The 23030-nt window shown below is 60.2% G+C and overlaps 1 protein-coding gene across 1 annotated transcript in view; it reads right to left on the bottom strand.

The window, feature by feature from the left end:
• Positions 1 to 23030, bottom strand: part of ADAMTSL2 (ADAMTS like 2) — a 34622-nt gene that overhangs the window by 4517 nt on the left and 7075 nt on the right. The window contains exons 8-16 of the mRNA XM_081238208.1: positions 21240 to 21320; positions 18698 to 18873; positions 13354 to 13702; positions 11559 to 11931; positions 6379 to 6476; positions 2408 to 2534; positions 1069 to 1282; positions 749 to 904; positions 160 to 330 (exon numbers count right to left, since the gene is read on the bottom strand). Coding sequence (XP_081094334.1) covers positions 160 to 330; positions 749 to 904; positions 1069 to 1282; positions 2408 to 2534; positions 6379 to 6476; positions 11559 to 11931; positions 13354 to 13702; positions 18698 to 18873; positions 21240 to 21320 — 1745 coding nt within the window. The remainder of the gene's footprint in view (positions 1 to 159; positions 331 to 748; positions 905 to 1068; positions 1283 to 2407; positions 2535 to 6378; positions 6477 to 11558; positions 11932 to 13353; positions 13703 to 18697; positions 18874 to 21239; positions 21321 to 23030) is intronic.

Genomic DNA, 23030 nt, shown 5'->3' with positions numbered 1-23030 from the left:
TTTTTTCTGTTTCAAATTAATGTTTAGTGAATTGTGTCGTCCTAATTTCCAATTAGTTCCTCGTTTGACCAGTCCGTCATTCTGGCCGCCTGGCTCTCGGCCAAATGCTCTCCCAGACGGAGGGGGCCCTGCCACCCGGCTCGGGCTCGGGGCACTCACCCGCTCCCAGTCCTGGGCCAGCCAGTGGGCGGGGCAGTTCTTGTCCCCGCAGGGGTGGATGGCCAGAGGCTTGGTCTCCATCTGGCACTGAGACTCGGGCACCACCCGTCCGTCGCTGGTCTTGCAGTACACGTGTCTGATCATGCGGCCCTGCCCGCAGCTTCCACTGCACTGCAGGGGGACACCCGGGGTTAGAGGCTGAGCCCCCTCCCAGGTCCCCCAAACATCATTCCCAAGAGAGAAGAACAGCTGGGGGGAGGGGGAGGAGTTGCCATGGTAACCATGCTTTAAATAACATTTTCTGTTCTAATTACAGAAGGATTGCATGCTCAATGAAAAACACACAGAGAAAAGCACGCCTGAGACACCTGAAAAGCTCATCCGTACACCCAGCACACAGAGGGGACCCCAGTGAGCATCTGAATGTCTCATCCAGGCAAGAGGCAAGAGAGAGAGACACACAGACAGACAGGGGGCTTACAAAAGGGCATCGGGATGTGACCACTTGTTTTGGGATAAAGGTTTTGATTCCTCATAACCGCGCGGGGACACCCTCCGAGCACCGCCCCCCCTGTCCGCCCGCCCTCACCGGCCCCCAGTCGGAGACTGTCCACTGGCGGTCGCAAGGGGGCCCCGTGCAGTCCTTCTCCCCCACAGGCCTGGTGTTGGGGTCACACAGTGTCTCATCCTCCGAGCAGCGGATGTCCCTGGTCACCACGCTGCGTTCCCCACACTTGGCCGTGCACTGCGGGGAAGCCGGGGTGAGGGCGGGGCCGCGGCTGCCCGAGCAGCGGCGCAAGGGCCCTGCGCCCGGCCCCCAGTGCCCCAAGCCCCCGACCCCACCCAACGCCCCAACCCCCCGACCCCCCCACCTCCCAGCCCGGCCCGGCGCGCTCTGCGCATGCGCACCTCTGACCACTCAGACATCTCCCACTGCGGCCCGCAGGCCGGGTTCCGGCACGTCTTGCGCTCCTCGGGCCGCACGGCTTCGGCCGCCTCGCACAGGTCACTGTACACGGAGCTGTCGAAGCCGGGCGAGAGCATCTTCCAGCAGCGCACGATGCGGAACTGGTAGCCCTCGCCGCAGGTGCGCGAGCACTCGCTCCAGCTGCTAGTCTCCCACCTGCCTCGGGACGGGCACGGCCTTCAGCGACCCCGCCCTCCTCCCGCTGGCCGGGACCCCACGGCCCAGCTCCTCCTTCCCTCGTGGGGTCCAGATCCACCACGGGCTGTCGGACAGGAAGCGGGCCAGGCCCCATAGGGAAGCTGTTGCCGTGACGACCCCCACCTCCCCCGCTGTAGAAAACACCCGGGTAGGGTGGTGAGTGGGCAGCCGAGCCTGCGCTTGGCCGGCCGGCCTGCCCAGGAGCCCTCGTAGCCTCCACCTGCTCTCACCTCCAGACCACCTCCAGCCACTTGAGGGAAACAAAGGCCCGGCCTTGTTCCTTTGCGGGCGCTGTTCCCCCCTCCCCGAGTGCCTTCCCCTCCTGCCACTGCACCCTTCTTCCTCCAACTGGGGATCCTGCCTCAGTGTCCTGGAGCCCCGAGCCCCACCATGGGGGCTCTCTCTGAGGGGAAGAGCAGACCCCCCATGGCCGCACGCCCAGCTTCTCACAAAGGAGCAAACGCACAGGGAGCAGCGGCCCCAGGACGGAGCGGAGGCCTCAGGATGCAGCAAAGGCCAGAAGAAGAGGGTGTGAAGCTGCGTCAGAGAGCAGGATCCACTTGGCCTCCAAGGCCGGCCACCCTTGGGCCCATCTTGGGACCATGATGATCATGACCCGAAAGAGGACGTGCTTGGGGCTCAGCCTCGGACCGCCTGTGAGGCAGCACAGGAGGCCTGGGGGGCTGGGAAGACGGGGCCTCCCCCGCAGCCCGGACACCCCTCAGCCTGGGATTTCGGGAAGAATCCCTTTGCGCTTCTTAAAATTCTAGATGCACCGAGTAGACCTGGGGGCGGCGGGAGCAAAGAGTCATGTTCAGAATGGTTCTCAAGCTGCGGTGGGAGTCACTGATTGAGCGCCAACTGTGTACAAGGCCTAGTGACAGATTTTACCGCAAAACGTGGGAAATGACGCAGGGACCGACGGGAGGCCGGTGCAGTCCCCCTCGCAGACCTGCGGCCCGCCTGGGTGACGGAGCAAGGTGCAGACTCCCGCCCCTCCCGCAGGCAGGGGCAAAGCAGAGCCCCAGGCCCCCGCCTCCCGCCCCCCCCACACACCCGGCTCGGGGCCTGGGTGGCAGGTACCTGGGCTGGCACTCCCTCCCTGCACAGAACTCCTGGACGGGCTCAGGCCGGGTCAGGGCGTCGCAGTAGCTGTCGTCCACCTCGATGCCATCATAGCGGACGCACATGGCGTACGTCGACATGACCCCTGGGTTCAGGACAAGGGAAGGGCCAGGTGAGCCAATTGTGAGCACCTTGGAGACCGGCAGACAGGCCATGTGACCATGGGCGAGTCACCCGACCGCTCAGCGCTTCCCGGTTTAAATCGGGGATAGTGACAGTTACCAGCTGACAGGTCTGCAGGTGGAGCCCAGCGAGGACGGCTTTGTGGATCTGAACTCTCTCCCCGTCCACGTCCCGTGGCCTGACCTCTTCTTTTTGCACCCTCACCCCATCCAGCCCAGGCTGGGCACCCAGTTTATGTGTCACAAACCCTGGGTTTTGAATAAACTCAGATTGGCCCTCACAGAGGCACAGAGGCAAAGCCCGCCAAGTGTCGCTCATTTCCATTCATTCAACAACTACCCATCCATGGATGGATGGATGGATTGGTGGATGGATGGATAATCTAACCACTCCAGCCCTTTCCAGACTCCTCAGATGTTATATTGGATCTTCAGATCCTCCCTGCCCTCCCATGGCATGCCCTAGTCCTTATCAAACTCCCTCTTAAACTTTCTTTAATCATCATTGTGATTAAATACCTGGTACTCTATAAATCCCATCGGGGGACAGTATGTAAAGGGCCAGCCCTCAACTAAAATGATTAATTCCTTGACCCCCAGCTCCACCTTCTGCTTCTCTGGTCTTCCTCCCCTGCACCCCGTGCTCAGTACCGAGCTGGCACATGGGCCAAAGTCGCTACACAGTGGGTGGGTCCCTGCCAAAGAGCCAGGATGACTCAGGGAGAGTGTTAGCATTGGGTTGACGTTGGTGAAGTCCCCAGGTGAGGTTAGGGTTTGTGGTGGTTGTTATTACTGGGGTGTGTGTGTGTGTGTGAGAGAGAGAGAGAGAGAGAGAGGGACCCACCCTTCCTGAATGATGGAGGGAACGGAACCCTCCTCACTGGGGTCACCCTTCCCCCAGAGGGAAATCGATTTCCCCGTAAACCAAGGGCCCCAGCCACCTTGCGCTCCCTTCCCAGCGGCGCGTGTCTGAGAGCCGGCGGCTCCTGCCTCTCCAAGACCCAGCCCTGGACGGAATGAAACAGCCTGGGAAGCAGCCCACATGGGGATTTTTTCTTTTTTTCCGTAAGGGACGAGCCAGGTTGCAATCACTGGTGCCTCTCTGCCAGTGCTGGGCTGTGTCGTCTTTAGCCGTCACTGAGGGGGAGACTGGCTTCCTGGCCAGGTCTGCTCAGAATGTTCCAGGCCTCAGAGACACCAGCTCTGGGGCCCAGGGAGGTCCAAGTTTAGGGACTCGCAGCCCCTCAGCAAGTGCCTGATTATTCATTCCCTCCTCGTCACCGAGTGGAAACACAGCAGGTCCTGATCAAGAGAGACGGGAATTCTGGTCCCAGCCCAGTCTCTCGCTGGTGGGGTGGGGGTGGCGTGAGTGCCGTCAGACTCTCTGGGCCTCGGCTTGCTGTTCATCCCCACAGTGGGAACCCCCCAGGGATGCAGGGGAGTCAGAGCACCAGTCGTCTGGACACCCACCTCCCTACATCAGTCTCGAATGCTGTGCTTTTCAAACCTTCTTACTGAGCCCTTTCAAACCGAGCCCTTCCTCTAAATCAAAGGCGCAGAGAAGCCCGACACTGCACTAGGGGGGCCTGCTCTGCCTGAGGTGCGTGAGCTCGGGGCCCGCCCGCCCCACTCCCCTCAGCCTGCGCCCAGGAGGTGCCAAGAACAGCTGGAAATCATCACCTGAGGCTCAAGCTAAGAGTCCAGACCAATTCACCTACATTTCTACCGCTCCCAGGAGTGTCTTTAAGGAAAGGAAAGATTGCTTGCTGCCATGGACACAGGAGAGCTGCTGTGTGCCGGCGACATTGTGGATGTTTGCACAGACACCGTGGGCCACGGACGGTCTGTAAACCACCCCAACAGCGGCCCAGCCTCAGCACCCGGTACAGTGGGATTTGGAGAAGAGCCGGCCACAGAGCGTGCGGAGGTCCCGTTCAGCAGGGACCCGACTCCACCACCACTTCTGCCGAGCGCCCCCTGTGCCCAGCTTGGTGCCTCTGCGGTGACGGGGAGCTCACTCCGCGTCGGGGCCGCTCACGCCAGTCCCGGACAGGCTCGTCCAGAGGACAGCGCGTCCTTTCAGCAGAGCCCAAACCTGTCTTTCTCGCGTCCTTTCTTCTTTCGTCCTGCTTTGCTCCTCGGGCCAGCCAGGGCAGGTCTGCCCATACACTGCCCGGCCACTCTGTGGGTATTGAGAAATGGTGCCGTGACCTCCCTGGGGACCATCTGTCACCCAGGGCCAGGCTCAGACCCCTCGCCACAGAGGCTGCTTCGTCCTGGAGGGAACTCAAGCCATGTCACCTCCCCGGGCAGCGATGTGTCCGCGAGGAACAGGAGACGCTCCCAGTCACGTGTTCTATGACAGCCCTGGCATGCGTGGGGTCCCAGGGATGACATCGGGGCTCCCAGTTCAGAACAGGACCCTGCGCCTGGGGAGCAGGCCCTCAAAGCAGGCTCCTCCAACACCCATCCCAGCGCTCATCCCTGTTCTCTCCCGAAACCAGCAGCAGCGGTGCTGGCCGTGGCGCCCGCTTGTTGAGCCTTGGCCATGACGACTTACTTGTCGCTTCGTGTCTAGCCCTGGAACCACGTTTGGAAAGGCGGACATCCCATTTTACAGGTAGAAAGTGGAGTCGTGGAGAGATTAAGCAATTTGCCAAGGGCACGGGGTGTGGTGGACCAAATAGCACATCCCAAGCGTTCACCACATACCCCACAAAGCCCGCCTCTCGCCCTCCAGGATATCAGGGGGCCAAACTCAGCCTGTCCCATGCCCTGCTGGGGGAGGGGCATGTAAAAGGAGGGGGCCCCAGATTCCAGCCCAAGACGGAGGCCTGTGGTCCACTCAGAGCCCTGCGGGGCCACCTCCCCAGCTCCTCCCTCGGGCCCTTCTCCTGAGATGCCAACCAGGGCTGCAGGAGGTGTGACCACGCCCAGACCACCGGTTGCCCAGGGTCCAGTCAGTGGCTTGCTAATTCTTCCACACTGGCCAGAGCATGCAGGGGACATCCAGAGCTCTGGCCAGCTGGGGTGGGAGTGCAAGGGCAGGGTCGGGGGCATCACACATTTTGAGTGGCAGCAACTCCAGTCTTGCCCAAACCCAAACACGCAGTTGCAGGTATAGGTAAGGTGGCACCCAGGGTCTCCCTACATTTGCCACAGGTCCTGGACCTGGGTCTGGCATCTGACCTTGCAGCAGTCCCCAGGGGAGGGGACCAGAGCTGGCAGCAGATGGAGCCCCAGGCCCTGGGCTGTAAGCCAGAAGCTTGCTGTGGTGGCATCCAGCCATGTGAGCAGACATAGGTTCAAACTCCAGCTTGACACTTACTAACCCCGTGTGTCTATCTGTCCAGGCAACCCCGGGGGTCTCCATTCCCCTCCTGCTTCCTCCCTGGATGAGGTCCTACAATCCCAACAGTCCCCTCTGCCATAGACCACGTGGGTCTATTTCCCCCTCCTACATTTGCTGTAAGCAAAAGTAAAATCCTCACCACCTGAGATTTCTTACTTTTTAGCCAGAAGGATGTTTGTTCTAACAAGGTATGATATGGAGAATGATGAGGGAGCCTTTGGGGGGCTGCATGACCCCCAAGCGGCTGGACCTTACCGTGGTCCACCACATCATAAGCACAAGGACATCCAAACTGCCACCTCATCGCACTGCCTCGTGGGTCACGAAACTGCTAGATAAGCTCCCTGTGGGCAGTGTGGGGCTACAAGCAAGTGCATGGCCCCCTAAGCCCGGCCTCGCACCCACCGGGGAGGTGGGCTCAGCGGGTGCCGCCCTTCGGCACCCGTCACGGGTACCTGTGGTGCAGGTGGAGCTGCAGGGCTCGTGGGACGAGAGCTTCCACCGGTACATGTCCGCGGGACTCACGCCTTGCTTGCGCGTCTTGGGCCTGGTCCTGAAAGCAGGTGAAGCGGAGAAGGGGGTGAGTTTCATGGGAGGATGTGGTCTCGTCCATGGGGCGTGGTTGTGTACCTGTCCTGAGCTCCAGGCAGAATCGCCACCTGTCGGGGTCCCAGTGCCCACCGTCTAGAACAGAGAAAAGGGAAGCAGCACCCACGGGGCGGCGGGCTGTAGGACGGAACGGATGGTGGCATTTTCCCTCTCGATGACTGCCTGAGCTCACTGCCCTGCAGCTGTCAGACCACCTTCGGGGGCTGGGGGTGAAGGAGCTGGGGCTCCCCAGCGTCGCAGCTTCTCCTTCCACACACACAGCCTTCTCGCTGTCACCCTCTAGCAGGGTCATGCAGATTCCTCCTGCCCTCTCCCCGGGAAGGGACCGCAGAAGCACCTGGTGTGCTGAGAAGGTGCCAGAATTCTCTCCCACGGCCTCCCTCAGCTGGGATTCTGACTGAATGGGGCACACTAGCCATTGGGCCTCCGATGGTCAAAATAGAAAAGCTCAGCTGCAGACGGGGGAGTGGCCGCGTCCCCTCCAGACGCCTCTGCCCAGGTCTGCAAGGGCTGCTGTGCAAGGGAACGCCGGGCTGGGTCCCCGCCAGCGACGGGCTAGGATTCTTGGCCAGAACTCAGACGGCCCAGCCAACTATTGTTAGGACTGTTTGCTTCTTTGAACCAGTCGGTGTGCTGGGGCCCAACCTCCGTATCCAACGTGCAGGCTCGTTTTGGACTCGTCAGGGGCAGAGGGAGGTGGCGGCAGCTCCCAGAGCCCGGGCATCTGCTCTGAGATGCAGACGGCTGAGTTTGAATGCGGCCCGTGGAACCCTGCCACCCCCAGAGCCGGCAAAGGGGACGTGGTGCCATGGCCCGGGGGGACGGCACACCCCTGAGACCCCACCGCCCAGCACCACTTCCCTTCCTGCCCAGAGGGGCTGGCTGAAGACCACCCTAAGCTAAGACCCTTTCACAGAGCACACTCGCAGGTCCTTTCCGTGGGGCCTTCTGTCACCCCGGAGGCCAGGCTAAGACGAGGGGTGCAGGGCATCCATTCTAAAAGGCTTTCCAGTCAATTCTGTGATAGAGACATTGGTTTGGATTCAACTGGGAGTTTACTGTTTGTCTTCCAACTTCTGGAATTTCACAAGTGGATGAGAATGGCTCTTACATTTTACTTTTGCATAAATGTTGCCCTGAAGACACATCATGCTCTGAGAACCAGGAAATAGTCTACCCACGGACCTTAAGTAACGAATTTACTGATGTGGCTACATTAACCCAGGAAGGAGGGAGAGAGGTGAGGACAGGGAGGGGAAAGCCGAGGGCAGCCGGCCACAGGCGGGCGGCTGGGACCCCTCACCTGGTGGCTTCACCACCAGGAGCCTGCCCCAGTCTTTCCACGCATACGGGGTAAGGGGAAGGTCCTCCCTCTCTCCTCCTTAAAAGTGAGCGGGAACTTTAAGATGGGGCGCTCCACCCACCCAAGACCCAAGCATCTCAGAACACGGGACCCGTGGAACCTCCCTGGGGAGGAAGAGCCTGATTCTGAAATGTGCTGATTGGGTCCCCCACCCTCCTTTCAACAGCTTTAAATTCTCCCCAAGAACAAAAGGGGATGAAAAGATCCAGCCCCTGCCCGGCCACCCCACCCATGGAGAAGCCGTGCCATCTTTATCTAATTACACCCTCCTGGGCCAGCAGGCAGCGTGACTCATTCTGGAGAGACAGCAAGCAGTTCAAAATAACCCTTTGGGTTTTAAGCACCAAAGGTATTTCTGGGGGGACTGCCCACATGGCATTGCTCGGGGAGCACCGCATAGACGCCTCTCGAAACGTGTATTTGCACAACAATGCAACGCCTAAAAGACTCTGTTCTCGGAAGTGGGGCCCTGGGGAGAAAAACACCCAGGAAATCGCTGAAACCACCAACCCTCCACCCGCCTCCATCTGGATGGAAGATAGTGCCCTCTGATCTAAAAGGCTCGGACCGTCTCAGCCCTGGGATGCTTCAGACCCCGCGTCTCGACCCTTTCCCCAGGACTGCCACGTTTGTTTATAAAAGGCTCATAAAGTGCTTTGCTTCCCCGCCACCCCCGATCCAGGCTGAGAGAGGGACCCTGTGTCTCTGTGTCTCAGACGATTTTTCCCAACGCCAGCGTCTGGTGTCGGGGCGTCCCTTGATTGTTCTGGGCTGTTCTGAGAAGGTGAAAATAACCTTTCCTTTCTGGGCTGCCCCTTTGATTTCACCCTCTCTGAGCAGACGCGACTTCCTGTGTTTGGACAACTCGCTGCGACAGGGCTATTTTGGCCTGGCGGTTTCCCCCCCACCCCCCACCCCGCCACCTCCCTCAGCCCTTTATCTCCAAAGACCATCTTTGGTCTCTGGTCTGAGGTATCCTTTGAAGCAGCCGGTGGGGGAGCCGCCCATCTCACCACGTCAGGACTTTCTGAGTGCCGACCATCATTGTACTGGTTCCAGCATCCCCCATGGCACCGGAAACCCAATCATTCCCCTTCGGGCCCGGGGTGGGGTGGGAGTCAACTGGGATGGGACAGGGGACATTCTTTAAAATGTGATCTAAGGACCCAAAAGCTTGTGCCATGACCTGGCCTAAGAATCCTTGAGTGCCCGAGCCGGCGGGCCCTGAAGCATCGTCTGACAAGCCTCTCGCTCAGGGACGGGGAACTGAGGACCAGAGAGGGTCACCGATGGGTCCAGGTCCCATGGGGACGGGGCGGGGAGGGGATGGGGACCCACTGGCACTTTCCATGCCTTAAGCCAAACTAAACAGCAGCCTGTGTGCCACCCTGATAAACCCATTCATAGAGGGATGCTGACCATCAGGTAGCTAGCCTTCTTCACACTGGGTCATGGTCCCAGGAGGGCCCCTTCCCCACCCCGGAGGCTCCGTGTATTAATGATCTTTCCCATTTACTGGGTCCTCACTAGGTGCCTTCAGCGCTTCAGCACCAGATAGAATTCAATCCTCTGGACAGCCCTGGGGGCGAGAAGAGCCCTAAGTAACTGGCCCCGGATCACCCAAGCAAGTGCCGGCTGATTCTGAACGCCCCTCTCAGGCTCAGAGCCTGTCTCGCCCTTCCAGCCGCTGGATGCCACACACCCCCGAGGCCCTCTCCCTGCATTCTGAACCCGGGTCAGGCAAGCAGATGGCCTAGATGGACCCTATGGGAAGAAGGGCCACCACAGAAGGCTCCAGACCTCCCACTCTGTCCACCTTTGCAAAGAATTCCACCCAGAGCCTCAGACTTGCCCCGGATGTGCCCCGGGTATCTCATGGGGACCTCGGAAAACAGCTTGAGAAAGAGGGGGGCACCTCCTGTGGGCTCAGGGGCCCAGCTTCCCTGCTCTCGTCCCCGGGGAAGGGTGAGAGAGTCGCCTCCACTCGCCTCACCTCAAGAGTGAACTCCAAATCCTCCATCAAACTCAATTCCCCAAGGATGCCCACCTCTGCATCCTCAGCCCTGGCTAGGGTTCCACTGGCTTGGTGTCTAAAGCCAAGGGGTTTGGGTGGGTCCTCAGAAAACAAGATAAAATAAAACCCAGTGCACTTGGACTTCCCTGGTGACACAGTGGTTAAGAATCCGCCTGCCAATTCAGGGGACACGGGTTCGATCCCTGGTCCAGGAAGATCCCACATGCCACAGGGCAACTAAGCCCATGTGCCACAACTACTGAGCCCGCGCTCTAGAGCCCGCGAGCCACAACTACTGAGCCCGCGCTCTAGAGCCCGTGAGCCACAACTACTGAAGCCCGTGCGCTTAGAGCCTGTGCTCCACAACAAGAGAAGCCACCGCAATGAGAAGTCCGTGCACCGCAACGAAGAGTAGCCCCCGCTCGCCGCAGCTAGAGAAAGTCCGTGCACAGCAACGAAGACCCAACGCAGCCCAACATTTAAAAATTAATTAATTTAAAAAAAACAACAAAAAAAAACGGGCTTCCCTGGTGGCGCTGTGGTTGAGAGTCCGCCTGCCGACGCAGGGGACACGGGTTCGTGCCCCAATCCAGGAGGATCCCACATGCCGCAGAGCGGCTGGGCCTGTGAGCCATGGCCGCTGAGCCTGCGCGTCCGGAGCCTGTGCTCAGCAACGGGCCACAGCGGTGAGAGGCCCGCGTACCGCAAAAAACAAAACAAAAAAACAATGGGCTTGTTCCTGCCTCCAGTACCCGCTCGCCAGCAGGGGTGCTGAGCCTGGCTCGGTCTGTTTAAACCAGCCTTGCTGCCCTGTTAGCCTGGAGAACAGGGGAGTCATCATCGGCCCAGGGACTTGTCCTCTAGTAGGGATAGTGGAGGCCTGGAGCCACCCTGCTCCCAGCTGACCCCAACCCAGGGAGGCTCCTGGCCTCAGACTCCTCCAGGGCCAGCCACGACTCAAGTGTCCCCAGGTGTGACTGTCCAGGCCTCCCCAGCATGTCCTTCGCTCTGGACTCTCTCCCACGGCCCGTCCCAGGGCAGCTCCAGCCCCACAGCAGAAGGCCTTGCTGCTAGTGCCTGACTCGGGGCCTGGCCCCTGGCTGGGGACCCCACTGAGCCGTCCCCCAGTCTCCTCCCTGGCCAGCAGGGAAGGTTGTCCTGAGCCACCCCACCTTCGGGGAACGTTATGGTCTCCCGCGAGAGCTGTCCCACCTTATGCACAACGACCATGTGTGCAGTGAGTCTCCAGACTGAGAACCTAAGGACCCCAAGCCTCCAGTCTCTGAGCCCCAAGGACATCGCTTACCTACCTCTCTGAGCCCAATACCCCTCCCTAACGCTAAGGCTGGCTGTGATGAGAACATGTCTCTGTGCACACGGAACACTTAGCCCCAAGTGCTCAGAACTGTTCACCTCCTCCCCCTCTGCCCCCCGGTTCCCGGAATCACATCACACATGGGCACTCGGCACCAGCTTTAGCCCGTGGACCTAACTTGTGGAAAAGATGCTAAAACCCAGGCCTCTGACCCCCTGCTCAGATCCGTGGGGTGAGGCGGGGGGGCCCTGGGCAGGGGCGGCTCTCTCCCACCTACCTCCGTCCCGGCCCTCACCCGGCAGCCCCCAGAGAGGACTGGGGAGTCGCCTCCTACCTGGCCTTCTGCGTCCTGTTCCCAGCCAGGGCGGGGAGGCTGGCACTGGCGTTGGGGAATGGGGCCTCGGAGGAGGTGTTGGCCACTCTGTCAGTGCTGAGCTCCAGGTAGGACCCGTTGAGCAGGTAAGCACCGGCTCCCTCGTTCTCCTCGTACTCGACGTAGAGGCTGTCGGCCGGGGAGCCCCTCGGGGCGCCCTGTGCAAAGATGCTGTTGCTGGTCTCATTGAGGGGGACCTCCTTGGAGTCGGAGCCCGTGTCCAGGAGCTGGTCGGAGATGGCGTTGGCTGAGAGGAGCTCCTGGGAGGTAAAACGGGCGTCGGCCTCTTGGTCATCCTGGTCTCCCGCGAGAGCCGTCCCGGTGGCGTTGCCGTCTATGGGGGAGATGGGGGGCTCAACCTCCGGTGCCCCCTCCTGGAGGGGCAAGGGCTGCCCTAGGCAGGGGCGGAGCAGGGGGGCTGCAGCAAAGACCTGAACCGGGAAGCGTCCAGAGGCAGGTTTCCGCCCGATGAGAGGGCACAGATCATCCAGCAGAGGCTCGCGAGCCGGCCTGGACAACCTCTTGTTGGGGAGCCTGCTTGACCTCTGCCGCGGGTTGAATAGGGTTTCCCCAAAATTCACATCTGCCCCAAACCTCAGAATGTGAGCTTATGTGGAAATAAGACCTTCACAGACACACAGATCTCCAGATGTGATCGTCACGGACCCTAACTGCAACGCCTGCTGTCCTTTTAAGAAGAGAACACGCAGACACACACGGACGCAGAGGAGAAGCCGTGTGAAGGCAGAGCAGAGTCTGCAGCGATGCGGCTACAAGCCAAGGGATGCCTGAGCCACCAGGAGCTGGAAGCGGCGGGAAAGACCCTCCCCTGGAGCCTCCAGAGGGAGCACAGCCCTGCTGACACCTTGATTTTATTCCATAGACTTCTGGCCTCCAGAACGGGGAGAGAATATGTTTCTGAGGTTTTAAGCCGCCCAGTTGGTGGTAGTTTGCTGCAGCAGCCCCAGGGAACGAATACCGCCTCTAAGGTGTTTCCTACTTGAAGACTCTGAGGGTCTTGGAAAGTTGCCCCCCAAGTCAGTGAGGGGATTCTTCTCAAGTCTGCTCTACCCTCCACCCCTCAGCAGGGCCAGTGGTCCACCCCAGCCCCGACGAGTCACTCCACAGCGCTCAGGAGCACAGCCAAGCTGCCAGCATGGGGTCAGGGACTGTGACCCACCGCTGCATCTTCAGCTGCGCCTCCTGCGGCTTCCCCTGGAGCCTGTCCCGCCAGGCTGGCCCTTGCTGGTCCCCTCACCCCCGCCCCTTTCCTATACCCTCCCCCGGCTAACCCTTACTTGCTCTGGAGCCCTCAGGTCAGGGGTCACCCTCTCCAAGACCTCGAGGTCCTTCCTGTGCCCCTCAGCTGCCCATCATTCCCTTCCAGGGCTCTGGTCACACCTCGCACGCTATGCTGTCTGTCTGTCTCCACCGAATGAGCGAGAGAACGGGCTATGGGGTCAGACCATCCTGGATTTGCCCCGAGCTCCTCTGTGGTGGACTGTGTGACGTGGGCAAGACCTCCCTCTCTAAGCCTCAGTCTCCCCACCTGTCAAGTGGGGATAACCATACCCACCTGGAAGAAGGTATGTGCAGAGGGTGTCTGCTAAGGGCTGGCCCTAGGCCTGCCCGGTCAGCCTGCACGGAACCGGCACCTCTGTCACCCTCTGCTGCAGGTGCCGGGTTCTGAAGACCCTTCACCCGAGGCCCCTCTCCCTAGGAAGCCCCGCCCCACCCCGCCCCTCCTCCTGGTTACCTCGGAAGCCCTTGCCCCTGGGGGGCCCCTCGCAGGCCCTGCCGCTGGCCTGCGCGCACACCTCGTTGGTCTCCTGGCCTTTGCTCAGACCCAGCTCGATCCCCGGGCCCCGGTGGCCGAACAGTCGGTTGTCCAGGCCCAGCTGCTCCGAGGAGGCCTGGCCGTAGAGGGAGCCGTTGTGCTGAAGGAAGCCCACCAGCCCAGCCCCGTCCAGCTCCTGGCTCTCCGTGCTGTCTGAGGTGGGCTCCGAGAAGCTGTAGTAGATGGGCTGGAGGCGGTGGGCATGCGGCGGCTCCAGCAGCGTGTACTCAAAGGTGATGGAGGGGCTTTTGCCGTTCTGGTTCCACACCTGGGGGTGGAGAAGAGGTGGGATCCCGGCCCTCCCTCACCCCAGCCCCTTCCCCACCAGCCTGAGTGGCTGCTGAGGCCACTGCCCACAAGCCCCTGAGGACAGAAGACTCTTGTCCCTGAGCTGCAGAAGGGTTTCCTGCTGCGGCCTGCAGCCGAGTCCTTCCCAGGGACTCGCCCTTGACCGAAGAACGCTGCCACAGCCACGCAAGGCTATGCGTGGCCCCCAGGGCAGTCCATGTCCAAAGATGGGCGAACACGGCCCGGGAGGGAGCCGTCCACCCCAGGCACAGGGAGCGAAGGGTGCGCGGGGTGCAGAGAACGTCTTAAAGGTAATCAAACCAATTAAAACCCAACCTGCATTTTACTATCACCACGTGCCAGAAATCCCAAGTAGTAAGAGTGCACTGTCCCCACCACCTTCCCCCCGGAGGCCCCCACTGCCAGCCAAGCGGAAGTACCAGGGCCCAGGCCCCTGAGGACCATCCCAGCATCAGAGCTGACTGGGGGATGGGCTGAGGTTTCTGTCGAGACTGCGTCGCCCCCCAGCTTTTCCCCCTGCCTGTCCTGCTCCCCCGACTGAGTGCTCGTGGGTTTTTTGAGGGACGCCGCCTAAGTCAGCTGGTGTCAGAAGCCCCAGGAAGCAGCTCTTAAATGGGAGTTTGGAGCGGGATCCCCCACCAGCAGGGGTGACGCGAGCCCTCCCTGGTGGTACGTGGACCCCTGAGACCCCCCCCAGGGGTCAGGCTGGAATGAGACATCAGAGGAAGAAAATGCGCTTTGGGTGCCATGTCTCAAGTGTTGGAAGTTGGCTGGGCTTGGGGTGCACCTTTGGGGTGCACCTTGAGAAAGGAGAAAGGTCTTCGGAATGTGGCGCTTTGGAGATAGACAGTGAAAGGCTAGGGTGACATCACCACCAAACCTCCAACCTAAGGCCAAGCCAGAGGGCCTCCTAGGTGTCACACAGAGACTCGCATGTCCTCCAGCAGGGCCAGAAAAGGTAGAAGAAAGTCAGAGAGCCGGGGCATGTTGGCTTCTCCACCTCACCAAGAGCCCAACCGGGAGGAGACTTGGGGCGTGGGGGTCTGAGTCAATCTGCTTAAAACCTGTGAAATCTCAGGTTCCCCTGAATCTTTGAGCCTAAAAAGTGGCCATTCCTCGCTGTTAAGGCCAGCACCTGGCCCTCACCTGAAGACGGTATGGAGACCTCTACCTCCCTGAGGGCCTTGCCCACCTCCTCCCCGGGCCACCTGGCTGATGGCTCACGTTAAGTGCCCTCTTCACCTACTCAGGGGAGCCCCGGGGCTGCTCGGGGGAGAAGGGGCCATCGGCAATGACCCTGCAGAATCAGCCGCAGCAGACAGCAGAAGCCGAGCCTGGATGGGGGGAGTCTCTCCTGTGGGAGCCCTGGCTCAGGATGGAGGAGGGACCACGCTCGCGAGTGCCCCGGAGAAGGTGAGGCCGACACACTAAGGGGAGGTCCCGTGCTGGCACCACCACAGCAGATGACGGAAGAGGGAGGAAAAGGCTGGAAAAGCCGCCAGGTGACTATTTTCTGCAGAATCACCTGGAGGACGTTCCGGCCGCCACAGTGAAAGGAAGCGTGATGGTGAAGAGTCACCAGCATCACTCAGAGGGGCACCTGGAGGGATGGGGTTGGGTGTCCTCACAGGCCAGGGCCGGTGGCAGGAGGTGCTATAGTACAGAGCTGAACTGTCCACGGCAATCAGAACAAGGGGGCTCGGGTACTGTAACAAGCAATACGGTTGACACGGTAGCCAGGGAGCTTGAGCCACCTTTGGACGCGGCTAACAGAACACGGGGCTCCTAGGGGACAAATGCACGGGCCCAGAAAGGGTTCTTCTCAATCGGTATGATCAGAAGAATCGGGGGTGGATGATCACAAAGCAGAGGGCAGCTGCCACATGCAAGTCACAGTCCCTGCCCAGTTTCCTGGACCACTTTTTAGACCCAGAATCTGCTGAAGGATGGAACAGCCAGGTCCCCGGGAAGAAGGATTCCCGAACTAGTCAATATGGTCATGATTCCCCCACGAAAGAGCCCACAGCTATTTACTTGGTGAGCTGCTCAGTGGAGAAACGGGTAGACGTTGTGGGACCAGGGTTCAAGCTGTCATTGTTAACCAGGGACCCAAAGCATCATTACCGTCCCCATTACGGTGAGAGCACGTGATGACAAGTAATGACCCAAACAAGGCCCAGGTCTGGTTGACAGTCTATCTGCCTGATCCAAGGCTCACCCAGCCCCCAAACGCATAACTGGGAGTCAGCAGAACTTTCCTGTTGGCTCCTTGACCTGGGCGGGGAGTAAACCAGAAACCATATTGCATCCTGGGGGGAAAACACAGAGGTTAGTGCCGCTCAAAGACCTAAAGGATGCAGGGGTGCTGATCCCATCATAGCCCCCATTTAATTCAACAGTTTGGCCCCTACAAAAGCAAGACAGGGGCTTCCCTGGTGGCGCAGTGGTTGAGAGTCCGCCTGCCGACGCAGGGGACACGGGTTCGTGCCCCGGTCCGGGAAGATCCCACATGCCGCGGAGCGGCTGGGCCCGTGAGCCATGGCCACTGAGCCTGCGCGTCCGGAGCCTGTGCTCCACGACGGGAGAGGCCACAACAGTGAGAGGCCCACGTACCACAAAAGACAAACAAACAAAAAAGCAAGACAGATCCAGGAGGGGGACAGTGACTTCCTGCAAGCTGAACCGAGCAGTAGCCCCAGTTGCAGCTTTGGGACTGATGTGGCATCTTTTCTAGAGCAGATTAACCTGCCCTCACGTTAACCATATGTGGCCATCCATCTGGCCAATTCTTTTCTACCTCCATCAGGAAGAAGAAGCAGAAGCAGCTCTGACCCAGGGGTATGGTGACTCTCCCGCTTCCCGTCATAACACAGTACAAACGGGGCTGGACCATCCTACAGAACGTGACATTGGTCCTCTACACTGACAACATCATGTTTATCAGACCTGATAAGCAGGAAGGGGCACTGGAGGCCTTGGTAAAATATACGTATTCCAGAGGATCGGAGATTAACCCCTGTGAAGACTGGCCCCACGTCAGTGAAAATCTCAGGGCCCAGTAGTCTAGGGCAGGACAAGACATCTCCTTGAAAGTAAAGGCAAACGTATCCTATCTCATACCCCCAGTCATGATGAATTTTGGACACAACATATTCCACATCAGGGAATACTGGTCCAGTCCATATACTGGATGTGCCTTGAGTGGGGTCCCGAGGAGAAAGGGCTCTTCAGGAGGTCCAGGCTGTGGTGCAAGCAGCCTACCGCCTGGGCTGTAATACCCAGCAGCCCCTGCGGTAATAAAGGTGTCTGTGGTGGGGAAAGATGGACTGTGGAGTGTCTGGCAAACTTTGCTAAGAAAACGACAACGTGGACCCCTAGCATCCTAGAGGAAGGCACATCACCTACAATAAACAGACGTTACTTGATAAAAGCTCCTGGCATGCTATCAGGCCCTGCTAGAGGTGACCCTTTGACCACAGGACATCAAGTGACCCACACAGCCAGAGCCAAACATTGTAACATGAGGCCTCTCAACTCCGTTAAGTTGCGGGGTCAGGAGGGCCCGGCAGCAATCCCGGGCTAGAGGGACAGAAAGCTCATCAGCAGGTGACCCAGTCTCCCAGCATCCAAGACTCTTGTGCCAGCATCCCTGTCTTAGCTCACAGCTGCGGCTGCACGGAGTACCCTTAGGATGAGGACGGAGAGGAGCACAATGGCACAACTTGACCCTGAGCTGGGTCAGCTTGGTCCGGGGCGCGAGCTGAAAACGGGATCTGACTCAGCGTAGCCCTGAAAAGTGGCTGTGAAGGAAAATCCTCCCAGAGGGCTTCAGGCAGTACATGTCAGGTGGTCACCCAATGCGTTTGGAAGGCAGAGTGGCCCTAAGTGAGAATAAATACTGACTCATGGGCAGTGCACTGGGCCTGGCCGGTTGGCCAGGAGCCTGGATAGAAAAGACTTTAAGATCGGGGATGAGGAGGTCTGGAGAAGACACGCGTGGTCGGATCAGTGGAGGACACATAACATGTGAAGGTCTCTGGATCACCTGTTAATGCACACTACGGGACGCCCACCCTGGGAGGGGCACGAAACAACCGGGTGAGAGATAGAACGTCTTTGCCGCCTGCCATGGGCCAGCCTCTGGCATTGGTCAGGTGGGTGGGCTCTGTCCCCACCGTGTCCCTCAGCCCCCATGAAAGCCGACAGGCCTCCAAGAGCCTCTTGACATCACCTGATTTCAGTGATAATTCCTCTGCATTTTCAGATCTGGGGCACCAAGCGGCAATGCCATTCATTTCTAGACAGTAGCCACGGGAAAAGTCCCGGCAAGCTGGCCATAACAAGCCAAACTCTCTTGCCCTCTGTTCACGCCCCATGCACTCCCCCCAGAAGCCATGAGCATCCTGGGTGCAGCATCAGGGGGACAGCCGTGACGAGCACTGCCGTGGTCCCTCAGCATCGAGGACCTGGCAGGAATGCCACAGTGTCCATGGGGCCGAGGGTAGGGAACTCCGTGGGGGGCTTGAACCCCCACCTGTGGAGTGGGGAGTGGGTCCTGCATCCCTGGACCCCAGCCAGCCTTCTGTCCTCACCTCCCCACACACTTCCCGATGCCCTGCACCGGACCTCCTGCTGTGCACATCCTCCAGGGGTGCTAACAGGGGGAAGGAAGGCAGGAAGGAAGGAGGGAGGGAGGGAGAGGGTCACACAAGTGAGAGTGTGAGCAGGCAGCTGCTTGGGTGAGCAAGTGAACAGGTATACGAATTAATGAGTAAATGGGAGACTAGTGAAGGAATGAAAATCTGAGTGAGGGCTGGGTTGAGGGAGAGACTCAGTGAGTGAACGAGGGACTGAAGGGATGAGGCCCCCACCCCGAGATGCGCGGGGGCGCTGGCCCGGAAGCCCCCGCCTGCTGCCGGCTTCTGGGGAAGCCCCGGAGCCGCGGCCCACGCACCATGACGTTCAGGCCCTGGTTGGTGGGCCCCTGCGCCACGATGTACTCGATTCCCGTCTCGTACACGTCCATGGGCCGCCGGTACTTGACCACGGTGCCGGCGATGTTGAAGTTCTTGGGGCTGTCCACCTTGAAGTTGCCGTTGAAGAAGTAGTAGCCGGCTTCATCTGCAAGGGCTGAAAGGGCACAGCTGCCTGGTCACCTGAGCCGGAGCGGCCGGAGCGGGGATGGAGGGGCAGGCGGGGAGCAGGACCTCGCACTCGGGGCCTCTGGCCAGCCTGTGGATCCCTGTGACCCCCTCCAAACACCCAAAGACAGGAAACTCCACGTCGTGGGAGTGGGACGCTCTGTTAGCACACGGCGTGTGGCCCTGGCCAGGGAGATGTGGGTCCTCCTTCCTATCAGCCTAAAATAAACAAGGAAGGGCTTGTCTGGACGACTGAGGATGGCTGGCCCGGGGCCCACCTGGTCCTGCCGTTCCGGCCGCCTCCGAAGGGGTTGGGGCTGAGAGGTGATGAAGAGCGGGACCAAGCGGCCAGGTCGAGACACACGCTGGACAGCTGGTGTCCGCCAGGTTGGGGCCGGGCCGCCCTGCCTGGCTCTGCTACAGACTTCCCCGTGTGAGCCGGGGTGACTTGGCACCTCCAGCTTCCCCTCCCCCGACATGGGGAGGGGACCGTAGTGCCCCGCCAGGGCCCACGCCGAGCAACACGGCAGCCCTGTCCCAGCGGCCCCAGCAGGCCCTACCTGACCCCAAGCTGACCAGTTCCGTGCTCTTGCTGGGAGCATGACATTCTGCCGCCCAGACCGGGGGACCCGGCTGACCGTTTGCCGGATCGGCCCACTCTCCCCGGTGTGGCTGCCAGTCAGCCTCTCTCTGAGGCAGGGTGCCGGTGGACACTTGGAACCAAGGACTTCAGAAGGAAATCCAGTCCCAGAACTGGAGCGCGATGACGCCCAGACAGCGGGAACGCACATGCAACCCCCCGCAATGGGCTGGGACATCTGTCCAGAGGCGGGATGGCTGGCCCTCCCTGGGGCCCCCGGGGCCGGGGGGCGGGGCTCCACCTCAGGGACAGTGTGTCTTCCAGAGGGTTTCTTTAGAGCCCGTTCCAGGAACTGGCCCGAAGGTGGGGAAGAGTTCAGCTTCCAAAACTCCTGATGCAACTCCAAGCAGAGGAGACGGGCGGTTAATTTATTATCAGGCAGACACAGCAAAGCAGGACGCGTCTGCTGGAAAAACACCCTCCGTGTGGCAATGTCGAAAACTAACGGGGATAAGAGCGGGAGCTGGGCGAGGGGGACGCGGACGGGCTGGGTCTGTGCACAGGGTTAAATCCCCGGCCCGAGTCCAAAACCTGTTTCCTGACAGTAATGACCTTCCTTCCTGCGGCTTTCCCAGTGCTCCGAGGCCGCCCTTGGTATTTCCACGCGTCTGTTTCAAGAACCATGGCTTTGCAGCCAGCTCTGGGAACACGGTGTTTCCTGGCCTCACCACCCTCCCAGCGGGCCACAGAGCAACCGGCCTGGCAGAGGCCTGGCCCCCGTGCTCGGGCCGCAGGGGCTGGGGCCTGGAGCGTGCAGACCCGCCGGCTGGGGGCTGGAGCTCAGGGCCCCAGGCACTGGGGCCCCCGGGGCCTGAAGGGCTGAGATCCCGTGCTGGGTTCAACCTTGAGGACCTTTAGCAAAGACCCACCCTCCACCCCAGCGTCCCCTTAGAAGGGTGATCGCGCCCCACCAGCCCTGGTCCCCGAGAAGCTGCCCTGAGAGGGAGGGAGGTGAGCCCTGCCCGGGTCCCCCACCTGCCCTGCGCAGATCGGCTCACAGATGTCAGTACCTGCCCTCCTCGGCCAGAAGGGGCTCCCCCGGGGGTGCAGACAAGGTGCGTTGCCCCGCCAACTTCCCACTACACAGGGAGCCTTTCCAGAAATTGTCACCAACATGGGGCCTCACCGCCTCAGCCACCATGCACATGACTCCAGAATCCTCACGTCAAGGACCCCTACTGAATCCAGCTTCCCACCAGACACAGTCCAGTGGCCAAAACATCACCTCGAGGGCCCCAGACGGGAGTTTGACTCGCAGCCCTGCTTCTCGCCACCCTTGGCCTCAGACTGGCCACCTGCTCCTTCTCGCTGTGCCCCAACCTTCTCAGCCCCCGAGTCTCACTCCCCGGACCTGGGGGGCAGCGGGGGAAGCAGAGAGGCCGCCGCCAGCACCTCCAGCTTTTGCCGGTGCCTGGCCCTCCAGGGACAGGGAACTCACTACTTGAGTCATGACCCCCTCCATTATTAAGCAACTCTGAGTGCAAGACCACTACACACATGGGGGTGAGGTCAGCTTCCCTACGACCGCCCCCCGCCCCGGCCGCCACATGCTACACACATGCACCCACCCAGGTCAAGCTCTGGCTTCTGGGGCCATCCCTCTCCTGCAAGAAGGGACCCAAGGTCAAGTGTCCCCTGTCGACACATAACCCACACATTTCACCCCATGCAAAACCATAAGCCCTTGTGAAGCCACCCAGGCCCCACATACACACCTAGGACGTCCGCAGACTTCTTCCGCTCTACAATCTGGATGTCTCGGGCGCCGGCCGGGATGTGGGTCACCAAAGAGTAACCTGGGGGACACGGAACAACGGTGAGCGGCAGGCCGGCTGTGGCCACTGCCTCTCGATTGCAAAGGCAACGCTGGACGGCAGTCACCACCCTCCTGCACTCCTGGTGTGTGAGGGGCAGTGTCTAAGGGCAGCCCCTCCCCCCTGCCAGAGCTGTGCACCTGGGGCTCCAGAGGCAAGTCCAAGACCTGGCGGAACACGCCCTGCCACGGGACAGCTGACCCGCCGCTCCGGCACGGCCCCAGCATTCCCCGCTTCCGAGACACTTTCCTACCAAGGCTTGAGGGTGATACTCCCTGGTACCTGCCCTGTTCCTCCCGAGGCACACCACAGGCCACAGGGACCGTAAGTCTGCTGGAGTCAACATACTTGGGTCCTGTTCTGCCACTATCGCCAAGGTGACCCTGAGCAGGCTGCTGGAGCACTCGGGCCTCAGTTTTCTCGCCTGTACAGGGATGACAGCCCCCACTCTAGATGACGGAGGAGACTCTGGGTAGCACAGAGTCTGGCCCTGAGGGCGCCATCACTGGTGCTATTTTAGAAACTCACGTTGTCATACCATGTTGACTTTAAAGGCTTGCTACTTTCAAAGGTGTAAACGAGAAAGTACGAGGCCCCAGCTCAGGGCCTGTCATCGAAGGCCCCAGTCAGGTGGGGCGGCAGCCACGGAGACCCTCACAGAGCCCCCAACAAAGGGACCAAGGGTCTTGGGGGGCGGAGGTCTGAAGAAGGGACCGTGCTGCCAGCAGGTGGTAGAGGGTTTGCTGGGAGAAGGAGGGAGATTTTTTAAAGCCCTCAGAATGAAAAACCTTCCGGGAGAAGATGGCAAGGGGGTTCTCGAATCACGTTTGCTGGGGCCGATGCTCAAGTCACCCGAGGGGCACGTGGGCCTGCCTGCCAGGTGAGCCGCTCCTGCCGGCCGCCCCCCTTTACGGCCCCCTGAAGACCCTGAGCTGGTCCTTCCGGCCAGCGGGGTGCCCCTAAATGCTTAACCATTGGCTCTCTTCGCAAGAGGGCAGGAGCAGCTGTGACCTGCTGTATTGGCCGATTTCCGGAGTACAAGCGCTTCCACCCACTGTGGCCGCTGTCAAGCTGCCAGCTTGTGCCGCTGGGCGCAGAGTCGGGAAAAGGGACACAGTCGTTTACCTGCTGCCCTAGTATTTCCAGCTGACAGACACAAGAGTTATAGAGGTAAAACGATTAGGAAATGATGACTTTGCTTAAATATCATTTACTTAAATGAAGGTTTATATGTGTTAATTTTTATATTAGTGCCCAGCTCCGAGATTCTTCACCATAGCTACCTCGCACACATCTACCAGGGGAGCATGTGGGTCAGTGCTTAGGACCACAGACCCGGGAGCAGGCTGTCTGGGCTCACACCCACCTCTGCCTCTTCTGGTTATGTGACTTTAACCTAGTTTCTTAACCTCTCTGTTTCCACATCTGTAAAATGACAACAGTGGTAGTCCCTGCCCGGAGTCAAGAGCTGGGAGCCAGTTAACCGTGCTGCACTTGGCCCCGTGCAGTGCACTTGGTAGAATTATAGGTGGGCTTGGTTAAGGGTCAGCCCCGGGCCCCCAAGCTGAGAGCTCCAGGCGGGCATGAACCTTACTGCAGCGCCTGGCACCCAGGAGGTGCTCAGATAGAGACGCACCCTCTGAACCCTGCCTCTGCCAGCTCCACGCCCCAGGATCTGGCAGAAGGCCCCAA

Source organism: Mesoplodon bidens, assembly GCF_964165515.1.
Source record: "Mesoplodon bidens genome assembly, chromosome: 6".
NCBI lineage: Eukaryota > Metazoa > Chordata > Mammalia > Artiodactyla > Ziphiidae > Mesoplodon > Mesoplodon bidens.
This window is presented reverse-complemented; position numbering and strand designations above follow the sequence as displayed.